The sequence below is a fragment of the Manihot esculenta genome, chromosome 16 (genome assembly GCF_001659605.2).
Source record: "Manihot esculenta cultivar AM560-2 chromosome 16, M.esculenta_v8, whole genome shotgun sequence".
Taxonomy (NCBI): domain Eukaryota; kingdom Viridiplantae; phylum Streptophyta; class Magnoliopsida; order Malpighiales; family Euphorbiaceae; genus Manihot; species Manihot esculenta.
In genome coordinates this window covers 32,000,598-32,022,830 of record NC_035176.2, presented here as the reverse complement: position 1 = coordinate 32,022,830, position 22,233 = coordinate 32,000,598, and the positions used below count along the sequence as shown (strand labels likewise).

At 40.0% G+C, this 22,233-nt stretch overlaps 1 protein-coding gene across 3 annotated transcripts; it reads right to left on the bottom strand.

The window, feature by feature from the left end:
• Nucleotides 1-583: 583 nt before the first annotated feature.
• LOC110603909 (subtilisin-like protease SBT6.1) lies at nucleotides 584-6,530 on the bottom strand. Of its 3 annotated transcripts, none has more exons than XM_043951702.1 (10): nucleotides 5,814-6,530; nucleotides 5,207-5,335; nucleotides 4,894-5,046; nucleotides 4,388-4,504; nucleotides 3,951-4,135; nucleotides 3,344-3,607; nucleotides 2,043-3,114; nucleotides 1,224-1,721; nucleotides 1,047-1,111; nucleotides 584-971 (listed from the first exon to the last, which is right to left on the bottom strand). In XM_043951702.1, the coding sequence occupies exons 1-10, from the start codon at nucleotides 6,360-6,362 to the stop codon at nucleotides 860-862; spliced, it is 3,144 nt and encodes a 1,047-aa protein (XP_043807637.1). In that variant the 5' UTR covers nucleotides 6,363-6,530; the 3' UTR covers nucleotides 584-859. The 3 variants fall into 3 exon arrangements, with proteins under 3 accessions (XP_043807637.1, XP_021597607.1, XP_043807636.1); XM_021741915.2 differs by having other exon boundaries at nucleotides 1,051-1,111; nucleotides 5,814-6,529; XM_043951701.1 differs by lacking the exon at nucleotides 3,344-3,607 and having other exon boundaries at nucleotides 1,051-1,111; nucleotides 5,814-6,529.
• Between the last annotated feature and the right edge of the window lie 15,703 nt (nucleotides 6,531-22,233).

The window sequence follows — 22,233 nt, the reverse complement described above, 5'->3', positions numbered from 1 at the left end:
ATTGTGGCGAATGGCAATTGACAATTGATCTTTTGATGTGACAATTTCATATCTTTCCTTAACGTATAAAGTGGAAAAACTAAAATATTTAACAAACTAAAATGTGATTGCTATTTTAATAATTTTCCACTCGACTAGATTACACAGATGTCTAATTAAATTAATAGGAACATTTTAACTGAAATTATTCTTCTTGTAAATGAATTCTGAAACGTTCAGGTTTACTAATCTTTATTGCATGAATTATTTATTTGCTTGTTTATCTGGATTCTAGTGATCCTTGACAGGGTTGGGAAGATGAGTATCCTGAATGTGGGAAAGCATTTTTTATATTTGTTTAGTAATAGCTGATATTTGGAGAAGGTTTCCCTGAAGGATTAGCTTAAGCAGAGAAAGGAGAATTGAAAATCTCTCCCTCTTCTTAGTAGCGAAGAAAAACCTTAGTAAAGGCTGACAACACCTTACTGTGAAAGCCTTAGAATGTTATCAAGAAGCCATCTGAAATAACACTTGAAATCTATGCATGAAGGGGAACAATGACATAAGCGAGTTCCGTTTATGTTTCACGTACATGAGAGGCCGGTTAACAAGTAACATCATTCCTTGCTCTTCACTAAAAAAAGATTCCTTTACTCTTCATCAAAAAAAAAAAAAGAAAGAAAGAAAAAGAAATGTTAGGTTACAAGAAAGTATACCTCAAAAATTTGTGCCATCACAAGCATCTGGAAAGAGCAATGTACAACTCTACTCAATACAGAGCTAAATCTTATCATGATGCCTGCAACACCACTCCCAAATATGTAATATTCAAGGAAAATTACATTCACATTCTATAACAACATTGCATGATCGGAACTGATTAAAAGATCGTTCCTAAAATTATAGGTTGCCTAATCGACCTGAGCCAGACCCTCTCCTCCTTGGACGACGCTTTTGTCGAATTCGCCAAATGCTCAAAAATAATAGAACGCCTAATAAAAAGTCAGTAGGTCAGTAAAATATGAAGAGGAAAATAGCAAATTTGGGAAGTAAAAGATGATTTTCACTGACCAGTAACTGCTACTGCTGCAGGCACAAGCCAATGACTGGCAACCAGCACAGGAACATCAAGCTGCAAATGAAAAGGATGGAGAAGAAGTCATTAAACAGAACAGTTATATAAGAGAGACAGAATGGGCTATTTAACAAAAGGAATGCATTTCAATAGAAATTATATTTCATACCTCATCTCCATAGAGCATACCCCAGTAACCATTTCCCAGTGAGTCACCCTTACTTTTCTCAGTAATTCTTGGACGCCTCAATCTGGAAATGTCAGCAGTTGAATTCAGACCTCTCCCCAAATCTATAACAGAATAGCCAGGAAGTCTCCTGTTCCTTCCCCTGACATGTAGATTGTATCCTTTAGTTCCCCATACTTCAAATCTGGAGTCACTCCTGCATATCAGATCCTTTCTCACAACAGCAGAATACAAAGAAAAATTCACATCAGTTCTTCGAGAAGGTAATTGTTTGTCATCTATGTAAAGGGCTGCTTTTTGCTTAGCAGAATCCAAAAAGAGCAATGGGTCTCTAATGTTCCCACTGGTGAAGTCTAATACTTTCTTCAAAAGCCAGTAACAATTGGTAACCATATGGCTACTATCCAGACAATTGGAGTCTCCATAAACAGCAATTCGACCTTCACCCACCTCTACAAGGCCAAGAATTGGAGAGTCAGCCTGCAAAATGTTGATAAAACTGTAAAATATTACTTGGAATATATAGATTCTTTGAACACAAGTACTTAACTTCTCAATTGAACCATGTGAGCATGTAAATATTTATCTAAGACACACACACAGAGAGAAAGAATTGTCATGTTGAAGGAAGAGATGCAGAATAACCAACATTTAATTACTTGACTATGCAGAAAGATTGTCCAACACTACAAAATTATCATATTAAAAAACTACGCAAATATGCAGCTTCAAATCTGTCAAGATATTTCAGTGACGAGAAACACATCAGAAGCTATGAATGCAAAATTTTTGGATTTTCACCTTGGTCATGCCAGAAGTCAGCAGTACACTCTGAGTGGCTCCACTCTCTGAGCTATCCAGGAAAGGGAAACTGTGCACATACCCATCTCTTGGAAACCTCACAATGTCAGTTCCAGATGCATATCGACTTTGCTCTCCATCAATGGAAAAATCACCATTCAGGATCTTATCTCCAAAAGCAATCCCAAAAGGAGCCAAAAGGTCATTTAGTGCTGGAATATTTGCACCTCCAGTAACAGGAGTCCACCAGCTCCGAGTATTGTCATCAAAGAATCTCATTTTCACCATTGTATCCACGTTATACCATTCAGCAAACACAGCCAACCCCAATCCAGTACTAATAACGTCATCTCTCAGTTTTTCAATCTCTTCTGGGAAGAACTCATCTTCAAGATCCACTAGCAGAAGTGTCCCATATTGACGAGCATCAAAACATGTGAAAGGAGAACCCAGAGTTTCCACATAGTAGCCAGCATCTCGTAACATGTTGAACATGATATGAAAATTTGTATGTAGGTGATCTCCATGCCAATCAAGAATATCATTACGGACATCCAAAGAGTCTCTTGGGATATATCCAGGAGGATATTTGATGCTGTGAAATTGATCCCACAAAACCCGTTTTGACCTTGCTGGAGTGGGAACTACCTTCAATTTCAGTTGCAGCACACAAGTGCTACTTCGAGGACCCTTCTCACCTAGAGCAGGAGGACTAAATATTGTAACACTTACATTACCCTCAATCTCTCCAGAAAACTGTGCACCTTCTTCCTTAATTTGCATGTGTAGTGCTAAATAACCAGTCCAAGGCCAAATGACTTCTGAGTAAGTGAAGTGAATGCTTAGAAGATTTCCTTCTTCATCCAAGGGATGCCATGTTGGTGGACCTTTAACATAGCCAATGACACCCATTCCATTCAAAATTGTAGCATTAAACATTACTGGCATGGCACCTGCATATAGTGGTTGACGACAAAAGGGCCAGGAATAAGGGCAATCAGTAAAATCAAGAACACTAGGGAAGATGCTTGCCCGAGGTTGATAGCTTTTCAGGATCTCATATGACTCTAACCTGAAAATGGAATTAGATTTGAAAGTAATGATACTGAATTCAAAGAATTAGATAACAACAATATGCAACAACAAATGAAAAGCTGACAGCAAGTAAACATGATGTTCTAATGAACTACTCTTCTTAGGTTGTGCTTAATCTCAGAAACCAGAAAATCCTTTTAAAAGCTAAATTATCAACTAACAATGTCCAGACAGCAGTAAATTCTTAAAGAAGTGGGGGAACATACAGATCAACTCTTCCTGCACCTTGCTCATACATATTTGGACCAGCAAGCTTAGCAGCCCCTTCAACAAGTGCTTGTTTCATACTTGCTGGATTCAGAATATCCTTACGACTGCTTTCAGGTATAACACTGACGAGAAGGCACACCACACCAGCAACCACAGGACTTGCTACACTAGTCCCAGATAAGCTCTTACAACCAGTGCTAATCTTTGATCCCATGATTTCCCGCCCATATGCAACAACATCTGGTTTCACACGGCCATAGCTGTACCAGAATTACATAGTTAAGTCTGCTCATCCCTAACGAATGCCAAAATATCCCATAAAGAGGAAAATACAAAAACAGATAACAAGGAAAGAAATAAATTTTACTTGTCACAATCATAGATATAAAATAAAGAACGTGCTAGAAATAGTAAATGCTGTATTCTGCAATTAGCTTTGGATAAATTTATAGGACATGCCTGATGAGTTAGATATGAGTATTTTCTTCTGCTATTTGTCAAAAATGCTTAATTAGTGCATCCATCTTAAGCAATAACCCACATGATATTATCAGAAAATTTATGAAGGTATGAATCTTTATAACACAAAGAACAATGGATTACCCATGTGGAATCTCCCAGGTGCTCATGCCACGGGATGAGAATGGGGCCATGTGATCACTGTAGTCTATGCCACCAACACCAATAACATCACTTTGGTCTGCTGGATTGTTTAAAGTGCCGTAAAGTGGTCCATCATTTCCAATAGCCGAAACCATAATGATATTGTTGGATGTTATTTCCCAGACCTGAAGTTCTTAGTATTAGAAACACAAACACTTAAAAGTTCTTCCAAGAGCTTCCACATGAAGTTTCACTCTAAATAATACTGAATTCAGTGAAGAAAAATATTTTAATCTTCTTGAAAATATTTAAGGGAAATACCATGAATGAATTTGAAAACCATAGTCCATTATTTGGGGAGCAATAAAAAATCAGTGTACCAGTCATGTCAAGGTGTTGAATGTTGACTAACAATAACCAAGGAAAATGGGTCTTACTTTCTCAACAAAAGGGAGATCCAAGTAATCAGGTCCACCTATACTTAAATTTAGCACATCCATATTGGTGGCAATGGCATAGTTAAATGCATCAAGGAACCATGACGTGTAGGATACCTGCAATAGGCTGAAAACAAATTTCTCATAATCTTGCAAATTTTATAGACTAAATACAATATTAAAAGGAAAACAAATTCAAAATGACGCAAAAATATTTAGACTGAATAAAGCTCCTCAAACATTCCCTGCTCACAGTCTCTTCCATCAGTTTTAAGATGATAACTATGATAATGTTTAAAATTTAAATTTTCTTTTTCATGACTGTAAACTTCAGTACTGCAGCTTTTTTTTTAAAAAAAGGATAAAGTTCAAAAGTATGAATCAAACACTGAAAATATCCTGCACTTCACATGTGTTTAAACTGTATTGAGATGCAATTCAGTAAATGAAATGCAAATACAATGTAATAAGTAATAAATATATTTGTGACTTCTAACATTCATTACCTGTGCATCTGTAAACACACGAAATGCATAAATCTCTGTATCTGGTGCAAAACCAAGACACTCTGCATCTTGACCAGCAATAACACCAGCAACAAAAGTTCCATGTCCAAGATTGTCATTCAAAGTATTCTCATTAGTCCAGTTTGTGCGCTCCTGAATATTTTATAAGGAGTCAATATCAAAGTCAACATCTCTGCTACAAGCAGAGTATAAATTTCTCCACAGGATATCAGATTAAGTTGTCCAATTTTCTCAAATAAATCTGAAAGATCAATAGTGTAATAAATAATACATCTCCATCAACAAGTAATACCTTAATATTACGGAAATGTGGGTGATCAGATCGAATTCCAGTGTCAAAAATAGCCATCCTAACTTTGGCACCGGTGTATCCTTTTGCCCAAAGGACATCTGCCCCAAACAAAGAAGTCACTTGTGACTTCTGCAACATAATAAGAAAACCTGTAAGTGAACCAACCAAATAGAAGAAACAAATTTGATAGACTTTGGATCACCTTTGGCCCCTTCAAAATTTCAGTTAAGATACTCCATTTTCCATTACAATCACAAAAAAGAACTCACAAGATAATGTGCAAATGCACATGCATAGATCTGAAATTTGTTAACAAAAACTGCTTTAACAAGTTTATTATAATGCCATTTCTCTACACACACAAAAAGAAAAGTAAAGTTTACAGTTGAATTTTGCATTTCTATAGCGATGGACTACGTATGTAAAGTATAATCACTAGTGGTACAAACTTCCCACCCACCATAGAAAACCATAACTGTATAAATTTCCAAGTGAACAAGTAAATCCCTCCAACATCTCATCATCCAACTTTGTTTCTCATCAAGCAAACAGAATAAAAAATGAAAGCAAAATAAAAATAGCAGTTAATAAAATAGAATCCTCATACCTGCATCAGAAGACGACGTCCCCAATTAATCGTAGAATTACTAGTTGACGCCATTGCATAGTGCTCTCCCTCGCTAAACGACATCGAAGTGAATATCTTCCCAGGTCGTTTCTTCCCATCAACAAAAGCACCACCACCGTTACTGGCAAGTAAATCCCTTTTATAGCTCAAATCCAAATTCACATCCTTAACCATCGCCAGTTTCGCAATCTCCCCAATCAATCTTTCCCTCTGGGATTCCTCCATCGCCACCAGCCCAAAATCCGTCGCGTATTTCATGGCCGGATTTCGCCTCTCGATCCATTCCCAGCCGCCAGATTTAACTTTTGACTCCAAATACTGACGTAGATGCTCCGCCCTTCTGTACTCCGTGAAACGGACTATGTAGTTGGCGGTGCTCTGGGTTTTGTTCGGCGTGGCGTTATGGGGGGATAGGGTTAGGGTTTTTTGCGAGGGAGTGAGAAAATGGATGAGATACAGAGAGATTAAAGAAATAAAAAGAGCGGATTTGAATGTAAATATTGTTGAGGTTTGGTGAAGCGCGGCCATGGCTGTTCGGTTAGTGAGGTGGTCGTTAATGGTTGTTTGATTTGGCGGGAAAGTTCCCGCATCTCAGAGAAAATAAAGGAGGAGGTTGAATCTGAAATTCTGTGTCTTTTAATGTGAAGTTCAGTTTCGTGTCCTCGTTTTCTCCATAGTTTCTGGGCGGAGTACCAGGCGGACCCTCCTGTGTAATTATACAGTGAAACCGCTTTGCCACGTCAGATGCTGAGTTGGAACAGAAATCCAATACGATTTTGAAATGTGGACGGGAGCAGAAACCGTTGACATTCCAAAAAAAAAATTTTTTTTTTTTAAATAAAACTACTTCTTATATTAAGAAAATTTACTCCAATAGAACTAATATCATCCTAAATGGAAATATAATTATATTTAATAAATTTTCTAACTAGAATATGAGCGATTAGAGTAGTATTGTGATAAAATCATCTAATAAAAATATCAATTCTAGAGTCTAATAAAAATTTATAATTATTTAAAATTAAATCCCTAGATAATTTGATAAAAATATTATTCAAATGTCTGTCTAAACTCTTATATAAGATAATTTAGTAAAAATATTTCTCTTTTTTCTAATCTCTCGAGTATAAATCATTAAAATCTCCCGAGCAAAACCACGGAAGAGAGGTTTTACAAAATAAAGTTTGAATAAAATTCTAAAACTGACGTCGTTGTTGCAATTCCGGAAATCCATAATAACCAGTAAACCTCTATTGAACATTATCTTTCGAAACAATCGAATTAATAAAATTTGAAGAAGAGTCAACCCCAGAAACAGACACACGACTCTTCCATGTTAACGAAATGCCTCATCCCAATTTTTGTCTATTGACCGATAAGCAATCATCAAAATGTAAAAAATTATGAAAAAATTTCATATAAGAACTAAGAGTTTTTATTTCCATCAAAAATAAAATGATCGGCTTGTAACTAGTAACCAGATCCTTTAATGTATTAACTGTCCGAGGATTGCCGAGTTCTCAACAGTTCCAATAGAGGACGATCATTGCTTTCGACTATCCTGACCTTTGACGGGATGAGACGCTTCACTATTGTCTGTTAAATTAACAATCGCATGGGTGTTGTTTGAGACATTCTGTTGAGAGAAAGGAAAACATATAACAACGTTATGTTTAGTGTTTTTTGGCCTTTTTTTAACATTATTATTTATTCGGACTGCACTCTTTTCATCAAGTTTAAAATCTCCTATCAATTTAACTAAAGTCTCGTTATAATAATCAGAAGGGAGGTTATCAAAATCAAAAGACTTTTATTTATAATTGGAGTGATAACGCAATTAAAAATATCAAAATGAATTTTACAAAATCAAGATTATCAAAGTAGTTTTTTTTTTAATTTTAATAAGCATAATTATTTACATTATTATTTTTTATTAAATTTAAGAATTTTTTTTGTATAATTTAAACCGGACAACAAATTTTTAACCTCAATATCTTTTTAGTTATAAAATGATTTTTTAAGGATTAGTAAATTAAAACTATTAATAAAAAGGTTATTTGCATCAAAAATTTAAAATTATTATTTTGTAATTTAAGTTAAAAGTGATAAAATTGATTAAAATTATAAATTTTGTTATAATCATATTCAAGTTTAAAAATTGAATTAGAGAGTGTGTATAATACTAATATAGAAAGATAATATGAATTATTTTATTATACAGCTATGTCATGGAAATAAATATTATTAATATAAAAATTTAAAATTTTTAGCTATTTTATAATTTAATTTAAAATTTTAAAAATTAATATAATTTAACTAAAAATTTTCAAAATTCTATTATTATACTTCATTTATATTTATTTGGCGTAAAAATCTATAATAAATTTTTTTTCTTTTTTCAGTTTTAATTCTTTTAATTCTTTTAATTCTTTTAAATTTTAATTATATTTACACTTAATATAATACCTCTGCTTATACCTCTAAATACTAGTTTGTGCTTTTAAATATTGACTTGTGCCTCTAACGGTTGGTTTATATTATTAAACTATAATAAAAAATTAATAAAATAGTAAGACTACACTTTTTATTTTTTATTACATTGACATGATCTTTTATAATAAATATAGTAAAATTTATTATGATAAATATTAAAAAAAAATATTTAAAAAATAAAAAATCAATAAATATGAGATCTATTATGATTTTTGTTAAAATTAGGGGGCAAATAGAAAAAAGTTGAAGTTATTATTTTCTATATCAGACCAGATAAGAATTTAGACAAATAAATTTAAAAATTTTGAATTGAATTATATTAATTTTTAAATTTTGGATTAAATTATAAAATAGCTAAAAATTTTGAATTTTTTTTATTATAGTATTTATCTACGTGACATATGAATATAATAAAATATCAATATTATCTTATGACCTAGCAAAACACACTCTTTTAAATTTGGATATAATTATAATAAAGTTTATAATGTTAAATAAATTTATCAATTTTTAAAATTTTATATTAAATTATAAAATAGTGAAAAATTTTAAATTTTTCATTTAAATAGACTTTAATAAAATTATTTTTAATATACTGAAAAAAAAGTCGAGGGAAAAACATAGCAAAAATCCCAGTTTTATTGTCGGCGAGATTGGACTATCCACCTTTAAATAAGGTTACATACAATGTTGTTGGCCTTGTAGAGTCTTCTCAGATTTTGATTTTCTTATTTATTTTTATTTGAGTTAGATGTGTGATCACTTTTACGGTTTGGAGTGTTGAAGATTGATAGATTATCGATAACAGAATCGTGTTTGATTTCTTGGATTGCTCCGTGAGTATACAAGTTGCAATTCTCACGAGCAAATGTCCTTCCTTCTAATGGCTGTAAGCAGTGGCCAAACCTACATGTGGCGATAATTGTTATGCTTCCCAATATTGATGATTGTGTTTACATACTTTGGATATATTGAAATAAACTGCCTAATTAAGAGTAGATTACGTAATTATATTGTGTTTACATACTTTGGATATATTGAAATAAACTGCCTAATTAAGAGTAGATTACGTAATTATAGGGATTTGCACAACTAACAGATCTGATATATATTGTTTCCTGTATAGGCTTATCTTGTTTTTTTAGAATAAGGTTACTTCCTTTTTCTCTCCTGATTTTGTGTTGTAAATGTATTTATATATAACCTTATTTCCACAGAAGAATACACAACAACTGAATCATTCACAGATTTCATCGTCCAACATAGTATCAGAGTAAATCTGATTCTAGAATAATTGCTTCCCAAATTTCATATATTGAAACCACCACCATAACTTACCATCTGCAACATCGTATTTTATATTCCCCAACACCATTATTGCTCAGCCACCATCCGCGTTCCCATTTTTTCTTTCCACCAAATCATTGCCCAAACACTATTATGGACCTAAATGGCTCAGACCAACCTTTGTCCCAGCTCTACAAAACAACCAAACACCACCGATTATCATCAACCAAAACAGTTCTGCATTCCCCACTAGTGTTATACTTAATGAAACCAACTACCCATTATAGTCACAAATTATAGAGATGTACATTGGCACTCGTAATAAGGTTGGATATCTCATTGGAGAAGCGAAGAAGCCACCACACGAAGATCTTAGTTATGCAATATGGGTCACCGAAAATCACAAAGTGAAAAGTTGGCTTATTGACTCAATGGATCCATTGCTGATGCAGCGGTTCATTCATCTTTCCACGGCCAAAGAAATTTGGGAAGCTATAGCAAAGACCTTCTATGACGGATCGAATGAGACTTGTCTCTTTGAATTGAATCAGAAATCCTTCTCCACCACAAAGAATGATAGATCATTATCCACATATTCTAATAAACTTGTTGCTATTTTCTAGGAAATAAATCACAGGATGACCTCTCAGGAAGAAACCGTCGAAGGGATGGTCCAATTGCATTCCGCGATGGCTAGGCTTCGAGTTCATTTTTTTTAAGTGGGCTTGATCCTGAGTTTAATCACATTCGTGGAGAAATCATTCGGAAGGACTCCAAACTTAATCTAGAAAGCACTTATGCATATATACAAAGAGAATACCAGCTAAGACAGACGATGGAAGGTTCTCGACCTATCCCTGAAAGCTCTGTTATGGTAGTCAAACAAACTCAGCAAGGACAATCATCTGGCTCAACAAAAACTCAAAGTGCCAAGTCTAATAATTTTGTCTGTAGTTATTGTGGCGAGACAGGACATTCAAATCAAAGATGCTATGAAATCATAGGCTATCCTGAATGATGGGACTTCACAAAAAAACCAATGAAGAAGATTGCAGGAACACCTATAATGGCAGCCACAATAGAGGTCCAACAAAATACGGAGGACAAATCACAACCTACAACTAACGTTACCCACTCAGGTATTGTTGGTAAGGATATTCTGACCCGGAAGATTATTGGTTATGGTGTTAAAAGGGACAAACTCTATTACTTGGATCTGACAGAGAATGGAAAACAGAAAAATAATCTTGTATGTGAAACGAGTAGTAGAGACAAAACTCAAGCAACTGTTTGGTTATGGCATCAGCGATTAGGACATATTTCATTTGGATATCTTAAGAGATTGTAACCACATCTTTTTCAAATTTGAATATTTCAGACCTTCATTGTGATATTTGCGAACTGGCTAAAAGTTACCGTATTTCTTATTTACTATGTTTAAATAAATGTTCTGAACTATTTACAATTATACATTATGATGTTTGGGCCCTGCAAAGATTCTTTCTATTTCTAAAGCACGATATTTTGTTATATTCATTGATGAGTGCACACGAATGACTAGGGTGTCTCTGCTTCACAAAAAAAGTGATGTTCTTATAGCATTTCAAGAATTCTACAATATGGTGGGTACTCAATATCAAAGGCAGATTCGTGTTTGGCGAACTGACAACGCACTTGAGTTCCTAGATACAAACTGTGGTAAGTTCCTAAGTGAATGAGGGATTCGACATCATACTTCTAACACCTTTACTCCACAATAAAATGGCTTGGCATAAAGGACAAATAGGCAAATCATGGAAGTTATTCGTGCTTCCCTTTTTGGCATGAATATGCCTCAGTTCTACTGGAGAGAAGCAGTGAAGTATGCTGTTTATCTAATTAATCGGGTTTCCTCTCGCGTACTTGATTTCCGAACTCCTCAACAAAAGATGCAAGCTCTCTTCTCACTGTCACATGTCCCAAATATTGAATCAAGGGTTTTTGGTTGCACAATATATGTTCATATTCCAAAAATTTTGCGGAATAAACTTGATTCTTGTGCTAAACGATGTGTATTTGTTGGCTACTCCGATTTCTAGAAGGGATACCGATGTTATGATCCACACTCAAAAATGTTACATGTGACCTTGGATGTGTCCTTTCGTGAATCAGAACCATACTATTCAAGGGGAGTCACACCTCCTTCTCTTCAGGGGGAGAGTTTTAGTGAAGAGAATGTGCTACAAGAAAACGTGACAGATTTCTTATAATTAGAGGAAGTAAGTGAAAGTTTTCAGCATAATTGTAATACCCGGCTAGACTCTGGTATCGGAATTCCTACCGTCCGGTGGAATCTCGGATGTCGGAAGCCTCTAGTAGGGTAGAAACATGTTTTCATAAAATGTTTTAAAGCATTTCATGGTTTTAAGTATGAAAATTTAATGAGTTTTTGCATGAAAAGTCTTTGGAGGAAAACCCAGGTTCGGCCGCCGAAAGTCAAGTTCGGCCGCCGAACATGCATGCGTTTTGGAGGAATGTTAGGCCCCCGAAAGCATGAGTGAGGGAAGTTCAGGTTCGGCCGCCGAAAGTCAAGTTCGGCCGCCGAACATGGTATGCGTGCGGAGGCAAGTTCGGCCCCCGAACGTGGTCTGGCCAGCCACTATAAAAGGGGCACTTAGCCGAAATGGGCGAGCTTTCTCCCATTTTCGGCCACAGCTAGCTTCCGACCTCCCTCTTCCCAATCTAGTGTTCTTCCTTCAAATCCCCACCATTTTTCTTGAGTTTTAAGCTTGCATTGAAGGTTTTGAACTTTTGAAACAAGTTTTGGAGCTTTGGGAACCCAGGAGCTCATTTTCGTGGATCTCCAAGTTTAGGTCGTCTCCCTCTCGATCTTCAAGAGGTAAGAGCCGATCTTAAGCTCCTTATGTGTTTTAAGTAAGTTTTAAGTTGTTTTATGGGTAGAGATGCATGTTTAGGCTTGTTGATGAGTTTATGGGTTTTGATGTTTTGATGAACAATGTATGTTGTTTGTGTGTGTTTGAAGTGTTGTAGTTGGGGTATTTGATAGTTTGAGACCCCTAGGTGTGATGTATGGTGTTTATGCATGTTTTAGAACAAGTTTATGCATGATTGGTGAGTTTGGAGGCAAAAATGCTTAAGGGAGCCAAGTTTCTGCCCTTTGGCAGAAACCAGGTTCGGCAGCCGAAGGGAGTTTCGGCCGCCGAACATGGCTTGGGAGGCAGCTTTAGGCTGCCGAAGCTTGCCCCCGAAAGTTGGAGTTTCGGCTCTGTCCGAGACTTTCGGCCGCCGAAGGTGCCGCTGAACATGCATGAGTTTCGTCTCTGTCTGGGAGTTTCGGCCGCCGAAGGTGCCGCCGAACCTGCCTGACTTTCGGCTCTGGAGGGACTTCCGGCCGCCGAAGGTGCCGCCGAAAGTGCCCTGTCCAGCCTTTTCTTGCATGTTTTCTAGGAGTGCCTTGAGGTGTTTTTAGGAGGTTTTTGGGGGTATGTTTAGAGTCTTGTTTATGTTTGTTTGGTACCTCATCTAAGTCCACCTGTGTAGGTGCGGACCCGAGGAACCGAGATCCCCGGCAGTGAGATAGCTGCCTTTGAGTTGTTAAAGCTTCAGTCGTCAGGTGAGTGGAACAAACCCTTAAGTTTTAAAGTAAAGTAAATGAATAAAATGAATGAATCATAAAGCATTACCCATGCATCACTAATGCCATGCAATATTTCAGGATGTTTGCATTAGAATTCACGAATATGCTGCATTGCATAAATTGATGTTGATATGGATGGTTGATTGGATGATCCATAGTCCTCGATATGTTATGATGAGATATGGCATGTTATGTATGAAAGTCCAGGTTGTACCCATTCTACGTCCCTGACACAAAGAAAGAGAAAGACCGGTTGACCCATTCTACGTCCCGGCATATTGGAATGTTATGTTATGATGTGTTATGTAAGAGAAAGACCGGTTGACCCATTCTACGTCCCGACACTTTGGAAAGGAAGAGGACTAATGGTGACAATACCATCCTTTATGTGATTAGCTGTGATGTGTTGCATTTCATGAAAGCATGAAAAAGAAAAAGAAAAAAAAAAGAAAAAGAAAAAAAAAAGAAAAAGAAAAAGAAAAAAAAGTTAAATAATATGTGGAAATAAAATAAATAATAATAATAATAATAAAAATGAATAATAAATAATAATAATAATCAAGGAAATAATAAAATCAATGTTTTTAGTTTCTGCTCACTGGGCTTTATAGCTCACCCCCTCTCCCCTAACCCCAGTCTTGTAGGTACAGAGTAGATAGAGAAGTCAGCAAGAGTAAGAGAAGTTTATGTAATAGCCTAGTGGTGGACATGGTTTGTTTGTAATGTAAAAGTATGATATGTAATGTAATGAAAGTTTAATAGTGTGCTTGACTAGAGTCTGTTGTTTTCCCTGTACACATGGTCTTGTATGAGATATAATGTTTTTATGATGCCTATGTAACCCAAGCCTATGTTATGTTATGTTACCCCATTGGAGTATTTGATGAGGACTCCAATGAGAGGTTTATGTTATGTTTGTGCATGCACAGGATAGGCTTGGCAAAGAAATGTTTAAATGAAAGAAAAGTTTTAAATTTTTTTTGTATGTTGTTGACCATGTATGGGATTAAACAGGTTTACAGGATGTATGTTTGGCTTGCTACGGGTCCCGGCGGCCTTAAGCCGATCTGGATCCTAGCGCCGGTAGCGGTCCGGTTTCCGGGTCGTTACAGAGTGGTATCAGAGCCCTAGGTTCATATGGTCGGACCTAGAGTGTCGGGCTCATAGATGTTATAGAAAGTCAAGCACAATAGGAAATCATGTCCACTAGGATAGGATGTAGAATCCTGTCTAGAATGAAAGTATGTATGCCATGAGATATGCTATGAATATGATGTGTATATGATGTGGGTTCATGTGTTTCCACATGAACCATTTGATGCTAATGTTTTGTTATCTGTGCTGTTTTTCAGTAAACAGAATGCGAGGAACTCGTCGATCGGCTAGATTGACTAGAGTACCACCGGAGGATGAGGGCACGAGCGCCCGTCCTCCAGCATTGCCAAGGGCAATGTCAAGTAGGTCCAACAGGGACAGAGCAGTGGGAGACCCTAGAAGGTCTCTGGATCTGGGTAGAAACAGATCAGTAAGAGGAACGGTTCAAGGAGGCAGGTCAGTGGATGTGGGAGAAGAGATGGATGTGGACCAGAGGAGGGATGGTAATCTTGGTGTGAGCATGCCAGAAGAGGGCATGGGTGAGTCTCAGGGAGGCACTCAGGCCTCGGGGTTTGTTGCACCACCCCAGTACCCACCTTTTTCACCATACCCCGGGTATTCGATGGGAAGTACATCGGATTACCCCAGTTTTAATCCTTACCCTTCTCACATGCCATACCCACCTTTCCACCCACAGTATCCACAATACCCTATGTACCCACCTCAACCCTCCTATCCAGGCACAGCAAACCCTATCCCAGGGGATGTTGCACCACCACCACCAGCAGAACCCACAGTTCCAGAAACCCTAAGACCTCAGCCTAGCTCATCTGGAGGGAGCAAAGTCAAGATGACTGACTACATAAAGTTGGGTGCTCCCCAGTTTGATACAGGTGATGATCCGTTTGTGTACCTGGAGAAGGTCAAAACAATTACAGATGAGATAGGGGCGGATGACAGTAGAGCCATTCAGATGGCTGGTTTCACTCTGAAATGCAAGAAGGCACGAGAGTGGTTCAAGAACTATGTGAAACCAAGGGTGGACAGTCTGTCATGGGAGGAGTTTGCGAATGAGTTCGCAGGATGGGCTTTCCCTGACAGTTCCAGGGAGCTGAAGATGATTGAGTTTGAACAGCTGAAGCAGACAGATGAGATGGGTGTCGATGAATACACCGATAGATTCTTAGAGTTGTTGCCGTTTGCTGGGCAACATCTGGACACGGATCCGAAGAAGTCGAGGAGGTATATCATGAGGCTCAATTCCAGGTATTCCTCTTTGATTCAGTCAGCTGATAGAGAAAGTTTCCATGCCATTATAGACATGGCCAGAAGAATGGAGGCTAGTGCCATAATAGAGGGAAAAGTCAAGCCGTCAGTGGCACAACCTTCTGGTTCCAAGACCCCAGGTGGGGGAAGGATTGACCCTTCATCCTTGAGTTCAGGCAGTAAGAGGTGGAATAATACCACCAGGAAGACAAAGAAGAATAAGTTCTGGAGCAAGATCAAATCAGGTCTGGGATTAGGAGGTGGCTCAAGCTCTGGTGCTGATAACGCAGTTTGTGCGAGGTGTGGTAAGCTACACCGGGGGGTATGCCGGTTTGGGACGACAGCCTGCTACAGGTGTGGGCAAGAGGGACACATGTCTTGGGAGTGTCCGAGAGCAGTTCCTACGGCACAACCCCAGCAGACAGCTTCGGGTAGTGTGGCACAGCCAGCAGCTTCAGTCGCGACACAGGCTAGTGGCAGAGGCCGAGGGAGAGGGTCAGCCTCTTCTTCAACAGGTTACAGAGGGGAAGGTCCGTCAGCTCCAGCACGGATCTTCACGATGACGCAGCAAGAGGCGAATGCATCCAACACCGTGGTGTCAAGTAATATCATCATTGGTTGTTCAGATGTTTATGCCTTAATGGACCCGGGTGCATCCCATTCTTTTGTTTCTCCGAGAGCGGTCGAAAGGTTGGGTTTGATGGTCTCTGGGTTAGAGTGTCCCCTATGGGTCAGTGGACCCAAGTATGACCCGTCAGTGGCAGAGTCAGTCTGCCAGTACAGTCCAGTTTTCATAGAGGGAAGATGCCTATCCGCCGACCTAGTGGTTCTAGACTTGACAGATTTTGACGTCATTCTAGGGATGGATTGGCTATCTACCCATGGTGCTACCTTGGATTGCAGAGACAAGGTAGTTAAGTTCAGATGTCAGGATGGGTCAGAGGTTGTCTTTAGAGGAGACAGGGGGAGTACACCTAGAGGTTTGATATCAGCCCTACAGGCTCGTAGGCTGCTCAGGAGGGGTTGTCAGGGTTATCTAGCTCATGTGAGAGAGCTAGACAGAGATGTCAGAGAGCCCGCCTCGGTGCCTGTGGTTAGAGAGTTCTTAGATGTTTTCCCAGACGAGCTGCCAGGTTTACCGCCTCCTAGGGAGATAGAGTTCGAGATAGAATTGATGCCAGAAACCAGACCGATCTCTATCCCTCCCTATAGGATGGCGCCAGCAGAGCTGAAGGAGCTTAAGGAACAATTGCAAGAGCTGGTAGACAAGGGTTTCATCCGACCGAGTGCCTCACCTTGGGGTGCTCCAGTGTTGTTCGTGAAAAAGAAGGATGGATCCCTCAGACTTTGTATCGACTACAGACAGTTGAACAAGGTCACTACCAAGAACAAGTACCCGTTGCCTAGGATCGATGATCTATTCGACCAGCTAGCAGGAGCAGGTTGTTTCTCCAAGATAGATCTGAGATCTGGGTATCATCAGCTGAGGATCAGAGATGAAGACGTGCCAAAGACAGCTTTCAGGACCAGATATGGGCACTATGAGTTCCTAGTGATGCCGTTCGGGTTAACAAACGCCCCTGCAGCATTCATGGATCTCATGAACAGAGTATTTAGCCAATACCTGGATCACTTCGTTATTGTCTTCATAGATGATATCTTAGTGTATTCCAGGAATGCAGAAAGAGCATGCCCATCATCTGCGGTTGGTCTTGCAGACTTTGAGGGAACATGACTTGTACGCCAAGTTCTCTAAATGTGAATTCTGGCTGAGGAGCATTTCGTTCTTGGGGCATGTAGTGTCAGAGAATGGGATTGAGGTGGACCCCAAGAAGACAGAAACTGTGGCTAACTGGCCTAGACCCACTTCAGTGACAGAGATTAGAAGTTTCTTGGGTTTGGCAGGTTACTACAGGAGGTTCGTTCAGGACTTCTCAAAGATAGCAGCTCCTCTGACCAGGTTAACCAGGAAGAATCAGAAGTTTCTGTGGACCGACCAGTGCGAAGAGAGTTTTGAAGAGCTTAAGAAGAGGTTGACTTCAGCACCAGTTTTAGCTCTGCCATCTAGTGATGAGGACTTTACAGTCTTTTGTGATGCGTCCCGTGTGGGACTGGGTTGTGTACTAATGCAGAATGAGAGGGTGATTGCTTATGCTTCGAGGCAGCTAAAGAAGCATGAGTTGAATTACCCCACACATGACCTTGAGATGGCAGCAGTAATCTTTGCACTCAAGATGTGGAGGCACTACCTCTATGGGGTAAAATGTGAGATCTTTACAGATCATAAGAGCCTGCAGTACATCCTGAGTCAGAGAGATTTGAATTTGAGACAGAGAAGATGGGTAGAACTGCTCAGTGACTACGATTGCAAAATCCAGTATCATCCGGGTAAGGCTAATGTTGTAGCTGATGCCTTAAGCCGGAAATCACTTGGCAGTCTATCCCACATCACAGCAGAACGAAGACCAGTAGTAAAGGAGTTCTACAAGCTCATCGAAGAAGGGCTACAGTTAGAGTTGTCTGGTACAGGTGCCCTGTTGGCTCAGATGAAAGTATCACCCGTGTTTCTGGAGCAGGTGGCTCAGAAACAGCATGAGGACCCGGAGTTAGTGAAGATTGCCAGGACTGTTCAGTCAGGCAGTGGTAGTGAGTTCAGATTCGACAGTAAGGGGATCCTCCGCTATGGGAGTCGATTATGTGTACCAGATGACATAAGGCTAAAAGGAGACATTATGAGAGAGGCTCATAATGCAAGATACAGCATTCACCCCGGAGCCACCAAGATGTATCAAGATTTGAAGAAAGTTTATTGGTGGCCAGCGATGAAGAAAGAAGTGGCACAGTTTGTGTCAGCCTGCGAAGTGTGTCAGAGGGTGAAGCTGGAACATCAGAAGCCAGCTGGAATGCTTAACCCGCTACCGATTCCAGAATGGAAATGGGAAAATATAGCTATGGACTTCGTAGTAGGGTTACCGGCGGCGTCCAACAGAGTGGACTCCATATGGGTGATTGTGGACAGACTCACCAAATCTGCTCACTTCATTCCTGTCAGGAGTGGCTATTCTGTGGACAAGTTGGCGCAGGTGTATGTGGATGAGATCGTCAGGCTGCATGGGGTTCCTGTTTCTATAGTGTCAGATAGAGGGCCCCAGTTCACCTCCAGGTTTTGGCGGAGTCTGCAGAATGCCATGGGTACTAGGTTGGATTTCAGTACTGCCTTCCACCCCCAGACTGATGGACAGTCAGAAAGGACCATCCAGACTATCGAGGATATGCTTAGAATGTGTGTGCTGGACTTTGGCGGTTCTTGGAGGCAGCATCTACCTTTGGTGGAGTTTGCCTACAACAACAGCCATCATGCTAGCATCGGGATGGCTCCATATGAAGCTTTGTACGGAAGGAAGTGCAGATCACATGTTTGCTGGGAGGAAGTTGGAGAGAAGGCCTTGGCAGGGCCTGAGCTAGTAGAGATTACCAGCAGGGTGGTACCCATAATCAGAGAGAGAATCAAGACTGCTGCAAGCAGACAGAAGAGTTATGCAGACGTCCGCAGGAGACAGTTAGAGTTTCAGGAGGGGGATCTGGTATTGCTCAAGGTGTCTCCAATGAAGGGAGTGGTTCGCTTCGGGAAGAAAGGTAAACTAGCCCCACGATACATCGGACCCTTTGAAATCTTGCAAAAGATTGGGAATGTGTCGTACAAGCTGGATTTACCTGCTTCAATGGCAAGAATCCATCCAGTTTTCCATGTTTCGATGTTGAGGAAGTTTGTGTCAGATCCGAGCAAGGTTCTTAGTGAGCCTGATGTGGAGGTCCAAGAGGATCTCACCTATGTTGAACAGCCAGTACGGATCATAGACACCCAGATTAGAGAGTTAAGAAACAAGGAAATCCCGATGGTGAAAGTCCTGTGGAACCACCACAACTTGGAAGAGTGCACTTGGGAGACACGGGAGTCTATGCTCCAGCAGTACCCTCATCTCTTTTAAGGTTGGATCCCTATGTGTTGATGTGCTATATATGTATGTTATATGTTTGCCATGTTATGTGTTGTTTGGTGAACATTCGGGGACGAATGTTCTTAAGGGGGGAAGAATGTAATACCCGGCTAGACTCTGGTATCGGAATTCCTACCGTCCGGTGGAATCTCGGATGTCGGAAGCCTCTAGTAGGGTAGAAACATGTTTTCATAAAATGTTTTAAAGCATTTCATGGTTTTAAGTATGAAAATTTAATGAGTTTTTGCATGAAAAGTCTTTGGAGGAAAACCCAGGTTCGGCCGCCGAAAGTCAAGTTCGGCCGCCGAACATGCATGCGTTTTGGAGGCACGTTAGGCCCCCGAAAGCATGAGTGAGGGAAGTTCAGGTTCGGCCGCCGAAAGTCAAGTTCGGCCGCCGAACATGGTATGCGTGCGGAGGCAAGTTCGGCCCCCGAACGTGGTCTGGCCAGCCACTATAAAAGGGGCACTTAGCCGAAATGGGCGAGCTTTCTCCCATTTTCGGCCACAGCTAGCTTCCGACCTCCCTCTTCCCAATCTAGTGTTCTTCCTTCAAATCCCCACCATTTTTCTTGAGTTTTAAGCTTGCATTGAAGGTTTTGAACTTTTGAAACAAGTTTTGGAGCTTTGGGAACCCAGGAGCTCATTTTCGTGGATCTCCAAGTTTAGGTCGTCTCCCTCTCGATCTTCAAGAGGTAAGAGCCGATCTTAAGCTCCTTATGTGTTTTAAGTAGGTTTTAAGTTGTTTTATGGGTAGAGATGCATGTTTAGGCTTGTTGATGAGTTTATGGGTTTTGATGTTTTGATGAACAATGTATGTTGTTTGTGTGTGTTTGAAGTGTTGTAGTTGGGGTATTTGATAGTTTGAGACCCCTAGGTGTGATGTATGGTGTTTATGCATGTTTTAGAACAAGTTTATGCATGATTGGTGAGTTTGGAGGCAAAAATGCTTAAGGGAGCCAAGTTTCTGCCCTTTGGCAGAAACCAGGTTCGGCAGCCGAAGGGAGTTTCGGCCGCCGAACATGGCTTGGGAGGCAGCTTTAGGCTGCCGAAGCTTGCCCCCGAAAGTTGGAGTTTCGGCTCTGTCCGAGACTTTCGGCCGCCGAAGGTGCCGCCGAACATGCATGAGTTTCGTCTCTGTCTGGGAGTTTCGGCCGCCGAAGGTGCCGCCGAACCTGCCTGACTTTCGGCTCTGGAGGGACTTCCGGCCGCCGAAGGTGCCGCCGAAAGTGCCCTGTCCAGCCTTTTCTTGCATGTTTTCTAGGAGTGCCTTGAGGTGTTTTTAGGAGGTTTTTGGGGGTATGTTTAGAGTCTTGTTTATGTTTGTTTGGTACCTCATCTGTAACAGCCCGGAAACCGATACCCCTCTGTAACGGCCCGAACCGCCACTGGCGCTAGGATCCAGATCGGCTTAAGGCCGCCGGGACCCGTAGCAAGCCAAACATACCTCCTATCACCTGGTCAACTCCCATACATGATCGAAACTTAAACATAAAAACTGAAACATCTGACGTACATACCGAGCCTGACCTGTATGCGACATAACTGAAAACATAAAGAACCCCCCCTACTAGAGCCCTCATCACAACTCTAGCTGGGTCAACATAACATACATCAAGCTGGTATTACATCCAAAGAACTAGAACCTAACCTGTGCATGCATCAAACCACAAACATAAGACCTCTACTAGGGTCCTCATCCATAACATAACGTGGTAAACAACACATGCCACAAGATTAGTTCAAACTCCACTCACATCTAGCATAACATACATCATGTATTGAACATGGACTAACCAAGTCTTAGGGCCAAGCACAGTACTAATCCATAAACATAACTCTACTATACTTTACATTACATAACATTACATTATCTTAAAATACAATACATGTCCACACTAACAGTACTAAGCTAATGCTATTACAAAAGCAAAACCTTTACTCTTGAGACTTCCCGATCGACTTCAAACCTGCAACACTGGGGTTAGGGGAGAGGGGTGAGCTAAAAAGCCCAGTGAGTAGAAACAAGGAAAAACAGTTCATTAATTACATGCTCTCATGAAATGCGTCATAACACAAAGAAATCACATAACTGCATCTTATCCGTCTTGGGGTTCATGCAAATAAATATTCCCCACGGATTGTTTTTGAGAGTTCCTTTTTGCTAGCATCCTTTACTCTCAAGGATCGGACATGACCTCAAAATTCCCTCTGTCGGTGCCCGGCTCCCCCAAAGGAGCTCACACAGGACTTTCACATACATGACGGGGTACCTAGTCCACAGAGAGCTCACAGGGACTTTCCTATATGTACTTGTTCGGCTCTCAAAGGACTTACCCAAGACTCAATGACAGAAATGGGCTATTGAAGTCGCCTTGGTCCAAACCTCCTGAATCAACATCAAATAATGCAATGTGCCATATTCGTGAAACTAGTGCAAACAACCTATTACATATAAACATGATGCATGAGCATGCTTTAGGCATTTGATTTCGTTAAAATAAAAGATTAAGTTTAGTTCTACTCACCTCTGGCAGACGCCGAACCGACTCTGCAACTGCTAACACTGATGGCCTCCTCGATCCCTCGGGTCCGATCCTACACAGGTGGACTCGAATGAGGTG